The sequence below is a fragment of the Erpetoichthys calabaricus genome, chromosome 7, assembly GCF_900747795.2.
Source record: "Erpetoichthys calabaricus chromosome 7, fErpCal1.3, whole genome shotgun sequence".
In the NCBI taxonomy this organism is placed as follows: domain Eukaryota; kingdom Metazoa; phylum Chordata; class Cladistia; order Polypteriformes; family Polypteridae; genus Erpetoichthys; species Erpetoichthys calabaricus.
In genome coordinates this window covers 188,309,352-188,315,351 of record NC_041400.2, presented here as the reverse complement: position 1 = coordinate 188,315,351, position 6,000 = coordinate 188,309,352, and the positions used below count along the sequence as shown (strand labels likewise).

The window sequence follows — 6,000 nt, the reverse complement described above, 5'->3', positions numbered from 1 at the left end:
TAAATCAGGTGACTGGCTTGGCCATTCAATAACTTTATGTTTTTTAGCTTTGATAAACTCCTGTGTGGCCCTAGCAGTGTGTTTGGCTCCTTATCTTGTTGGATGTGTGAGTTTGGAGGCCTTTAGTGGAACTTGAGAAGATCTGATGTTTTTACACACCTCAGAATTCATTATGTGACCACCGTCAGTAGTTCCATCATCAATGAAGAGAAGTGTGCTGGGACCTGTGACAGCGATACATGCTCAAGACATAACACCTGCAGCACTGCCATGTTTAATAGATGAGGTGGTCTGCTTTGGATCTCGGGCAGCTCCTTACTCATCTCCACAATTTACTCTTGTCATCACTCTGATGAGGTTCATCTTTGTCTCGTCTGTCCACAAGACCTTTTCCCACAATTCTGCAGGCTCCTTTTTCACAAAGTGTAATCTGACCATCCTGTTTTTGTGTCTAGTGGTCTTCATCTTGCAGTATGGCCTCTTGTGTTTCTGTTTCTTGAAGTCTTCTGCTGATAGTCATCTCTGACACACACACATCGGCCCCCTGAAGGCCGTTTCTGATCTGTCACACAGAGCATCACCAGAGAAGCCCCTCAGCACCTGGTGACATCTGTGAATCGCAGACTTCAAGCAGTCATTGCACGTGAGGGACATGTGACAGTGGCTTTAATAGACCTGCCATTGCTGCGTCCCAAACATTATGGTGCCCTGAAATGAAAAAACTATTGTCTGCAAATCCCCTTCAATGAGAGTCTGCAATGTGCACTTTAATCCCGATACCCGAAGTGTTTGATTGGTAATTTTAAACTGCGGAGTGAGAAATCAATCGAGAAGACTGTCCCAAACATTATGGTGGGCACCGTTTGTGTCACTCTTTTGAATTCCATCCACTTTTATCACATAAAAATATGGGGCAGATGATTTCTCCAGAATGGGCGTATTGACCACTGCGCCACCCAGCATACAAATAAATCCATTTTTATTTTCTGGTTCTTATCATAATTACTTCACTTTCCCAAAAAAAAAAAAAGACCCTCCAAAAAAAATGACAACTTGCTTTGGTGCAGACGGAACTAAGGTCTTAAAATATGTCAGAGGAATTAAAGGTTGTAATGTTAAACACTATGCGGCCATTACTCCGAAGCTGTAGACATTTTTATGGCCACTACTAAAGATTTCAGCAGCCCCCCGCCCCCTCCTCCCATCCTGTGTTTCAGTTTTTTTTTTTTTTGTTGCGATGCGGCCCACCAGGAGGATTGAGTTAATATAAGATTGACTTTGGCAAATGCCTAAAAAGTGAAATAATTCAGCAGCAGCCCGTTCAGTCTCCTCCTCTGCTCCCTCCCCTGTTGCTCAGCACAGAGTGAAAGTGCTGCCCGTCCCGCCACCTCCGGGGGGTGTGCCTGCACTTTGGAGGAGGAGGAGGAGGAGGAGGAGGTGGTAGCTGTCAAGAGTTTAAGGCCACCTACTTGAAGCTGGTGGTGGAGAGTCTGCACTAAAAGGCTTGGGCTTTGGCAGCACACGACAATCCTGCCACCGAGCTCTCTTCACCACACAGCTGCTGCCTGCCGCTCCACGAGGATGTTTCCCCACAATTTCCCAGTGAACTGCAATGGGGTCGTTGTCATTCTGCTGCTCTTTTTAAGCCACTGTGCACGTGGGACTCTTCTTCAGATGAATACCCACTTGAAGGAGGTGAGTCCAGTTTATGGGTTTCCTTTTCACACCGTGCCCTATAGAAATGAGCTGGCAGCTTTAGTTGTTCACTTAAAAATGCTGCTGCAACTAAAAAAAAGATCAAATAAATGAATTGACTGCCTGCCGTCTGTCATGTCTGACTGACAAGTGTCTCTTAAATGAAGCCAGCCAGTGGTTTTCCATATATTTTTTTTTTACCCCATGAATACTGTACAGGGGACTCATGAGCAGGATTTGGGATGGAAGTTTCATCTTAAAACACGTGCACATGCTGCCCAGCTCGCTGCACATTGCTGGCTGTGACCTGAGATTCGGAAACCTGAAACCCATGATTTGGCTCTGCTTTTATTACTGAAAATTCCTTTTTTTTCTTTTTAAATCTTTGGGGCTGTTTAGAGAATGGCAACCAGATATCCAGCAGCTCAAGCTGGACACTTTGGTGCAGGTTGTTAATGCCACTTTGATTGTTAATTAACATTGAAGTCTGTAATAGCTAGGGGCAGGTGTGCCCAATGCTTTGATATTCTTCTTCATTAATAGCACCGTGTAGTGATGTGTACCTTCATTGGAGTTCTAGAAAATGATTAGTGAGTGATAACGTACACTAAAGATAGGCACTGGGCTTTTCATTTTCTCTTTAGGAAGGCTTTACTGTCAGTGGAGCTACAGTATATAAACTGTATAGTGAGTAGACTAAAGTCTAGAGGCTTGTCAAGATCTGCTTCATGCCTGACATTAATAGCACTTTGTGATGGTAAATACAGTTATTGGACCTATAGAAAGTGATTATTGATAACACACTTCATTAAGACCACCTTCTGATGGTATATACCATCAATGAAGTCGTATAAAGTGGAGAGTGAGTGATGCCTTGTCAAGATATGCTTCATGCTTTCATATTCTTCTTCATTAATAGCACTTTGTGATGGTAAATACAGTACCTTTATTGGAGCGATATAAAATAATTGATAAGGTACACTAAAGATAGGCACCATGCTTTTAATTCTTTTTAAGACCACCTTCTGATGGTATATACCTTAGATAAAGCTATCTAAACTGGATAGTGAGTGATAACTTAGACTAAAGTCTTATGAAGATATGCTTCATGCTTTCATATTCTTCATTAAGAGCACCTTGTGATGGTTAATACCTTTATTGGAATGATATAAAATGATTAGTGAGTGATAACAAACACTAAAGATAGGCACTGGGCTTTTCATTTTCTCTTTAGGGGGTATATACCATTGGTGACGCTAAATAAACCATATAGTGGGTGAGAACTTAGACTAAAGTCTAGAGGCTTGTCAGATTATGCTTCACGCTTTCATATTCTTTTTCATTAATAGCACTTTGTGATGACAAATACCTGTGGGAATGATATAAAATGAATTGTGATTGATAACGTACACTAAAGATAGGCACCGTGCTTTTAATTCTTTTTAAGACCACCTTCTGATGGTATATACCTTAGATAAAGCTATCTAAATTGGATAGTGAGTGATAACTTAGACTAAAGTCTTATGAAGATATGCTTCATGCTTTCATATTCTTCATTAAGAGCACCTTGTGATGGTTAATACCTTTATTGGAGTGATATAAAATGATTAGGGCGGCACGGTCGCGCAGTGGGTGGTGCTGCTGCCTCGCAGTTGGGAGACCTGGGGAACTGGGTTCGCTTCCCAGGTCCTCCCTGTGTGGAGTTTGCATGTTCTCCCTGTGTCTGCGTGAGTTTCCTCCCACAGTCCAAAGACATGCAGGTTAGGTGGATTGGTGATTCTAAATTGGCCCTAGTGTGTGTTTGTGTGTGTCCTGCGGTGGGTTGGCACCCTGCCCGGGATTGGTTCCTGCCTTGTGCCCTGTGTTGGCTGGGATTGGCTCCAGCAGACCCCCATGACCCTGTGTTCGGGTTCAGTGGGTTGGAAAATGGATGGATGGATAAAATGATTAGTGAGTGATAACAAACACTAAAGATAGGCACTGGGCTTTTCATTTTCTTATTTTTAGGGGGTATATACCATTGGTGATGCTAAATAAACTGTATAGTGGGTGACAACTTAGACTAAAGTCTAGAGGCTTGTCAGATTATGCTTCATGCTTTCATATTCTTCTTCATTAATAGCACTTTGTGATGATGTGAAAGCTCCCATAAAGGTATACTGTGTGTAAAATGAATATTGATTGATAATGTATTCTAATACCTTCAATGCAGCTATATAAACTGGAAATTGATCATTTATACTCAGGTCTGTTGTCTTACCAGATATGCTTTCATATTCTTCTTCATGCATAGCTCCTTGTAATGGCACTGTATAAAATGAATAACAGTTGATAATTTGAACTTAATTCTAGAGGTATTATCCACATGTACTTCATGCTTTGGTATTCCTCTTTATTAATATCTCCTTCAGATGATGCATATTGTTAATGGCAATATACTAATTAATAATTTATTATTAATTTACACTTAATTCTATAGTTGGGTATGCGAAAAGATACATTTCACTGCGTGTTGTCCTGTATAACTATATATGTGACAAATAAATAAAGAATTATTATCCATGTATGCTTCATGCTTTGATAGTTCTCTTTATTAACATCATCATGAAATGATGCATATTATTAATTAGTATTCATTTTGTATATCACTATTAATAATTTACACTATATATATATCTATTTAGCGTATTATAGTATTTAATTATATATTTATAATTTATATTATATATATATATATATCTATAGTATTATCTATGTATGTTCCATGCTTTGATAGTCCTCTTTATTATTATCATCTTGAAATGATGCATATTGTTAATGGCAATATACTAATTAGTAATTTATTATTATTTTACATTGAATTCTATAGTATTATCCATTTGTATTATAGTATTCAATTATACTAGCTGATGCCCGGTGTAGCATACAGCGGTGTAAGAACAGGAACGGAAAACGGTGAGAAAGGAATTCAGAAATCAAGAAGAAATAAATACTTCTTGAAACATGCAGTGTGCATTTAGAATTTCAGGAATACAGGATACATGTGAAAGTGATAAATAAATCGGGCTTTCCGAATTTATGTACTATGGCCATGGCATCCTGATAGTTTTGTTGTATGTATCTTGGACTTCCTGGAAAATGTGGACAGTAATACAATCATTTTGCCTACACGAACGTTGTTATTTTCAGCGTTTGCTTGCAGTGCGTCTGATAGTTCGACGCGCAGATCTTATTGATGTAATCTGAGATAGTTGAGACGCGCGCCCTCTGTTTTAACATACGCATCTACGACGTACTGTTGGAATAATTTGCCGCTGGAATGAAAAATACTAAATGTATTCCTCATTGTTAATATGTACACGTAAAATTGGCATTGAGTAAGCCTTATTCGCTTGGCGGTTCTTTTATCGAGAACATGTTGTAAATCTTTGTGCCAGCCAATGTCTCCGTAAGGGAATAAAAGTGGGTAAACCACAGTATCGCAATTCATATTGAGCGTGGAAATCTGTTTACAGGAGTTGCCTATGGGATAGATGCAAAGGTCCCTTTCGGCAGGCGTTTCGCCATCTTCATCCGACGAAAATCGCTGCAACATCGGTGTGACATGTCAGAGCATTGTATCATCATAAATCCTGCCTAGGGGTTTCCTTGAAAACCATTCGTACAGATGCTGTTGGATTGGACTGAGCGATTTCATGTATGTGTTTGAATGATTTAGCGAAGGGGTTGATGGTTCTGAGCATGGAATCTAGCTGGAGAAGTACATTTTCGCTGCATGCAGAGTTTGCTTTATTTTGTAAGCGTACTTCAGTAGCTTGCGCTGTGTCAAAAACATACAACTGTCCATATCCTGGAGAGGTAGAAGTGTTAGCGTATAGTGGAGAGATTTGGTGATAAATTTGCCTGTGTATTTTAAAACAGTATGGTCCGTGGTCAGGAGGTTGAGTTATCTGGGCACCCATGGAAGCAAACGCTAGAGAAGAGTTGTATTCTCGAATGTGTTCACGATAATTTTTAGCTTCTGATGTTTGCCGTGTAAGAAGCTGTTGTAAAGACACAGGTGGCTCCCGCAAGGGTTGTAAAGCTACTTTACCGTTGTGGCAGCACCTCGAGTACTTGTTGGATGTATTATGCTCAGCAGGCCATTATATTGCATGACATGGAAGAGGACGAATAGAAATCGAGAAATGCCGTGTCGGCTGCGTGTGGGTGGGACCGGTTTTGAAGTGGAAGCAGGACGAACCAGAAGAGAAATATATATATGAGATATTTATAATTTACATTTATATATATATTTTAGTATAT

At 39.9% G+C, this 6,000-nt stretch overlaps 1 protein-coding gene across 1 annotated transcript in view; it reads left to right on the top strand.

Annotated features, from left to right (window-relative positions):
- Nucleotides 1-1,421: 1,421 nt before the first annotated feature.
- adamtsl7 (ADAMTS-like 7) overlaps nt 1,422-6,000 on the top strand; it is a 361,338-nt gene continuing 356,759 nt past the window's right edge. The window contains exon 1 of the mRNA XM_051929912.1: nt 1,422-1,695. Coding sequence (XP_051785872.1) covers nt 1,582-1,695 — 114 coding nt within the window. The 5' untranslated portion in view covers nt 1,422-1,581. The remainder of the gene's footprint in view (nt 1,696-6,000) is intronic.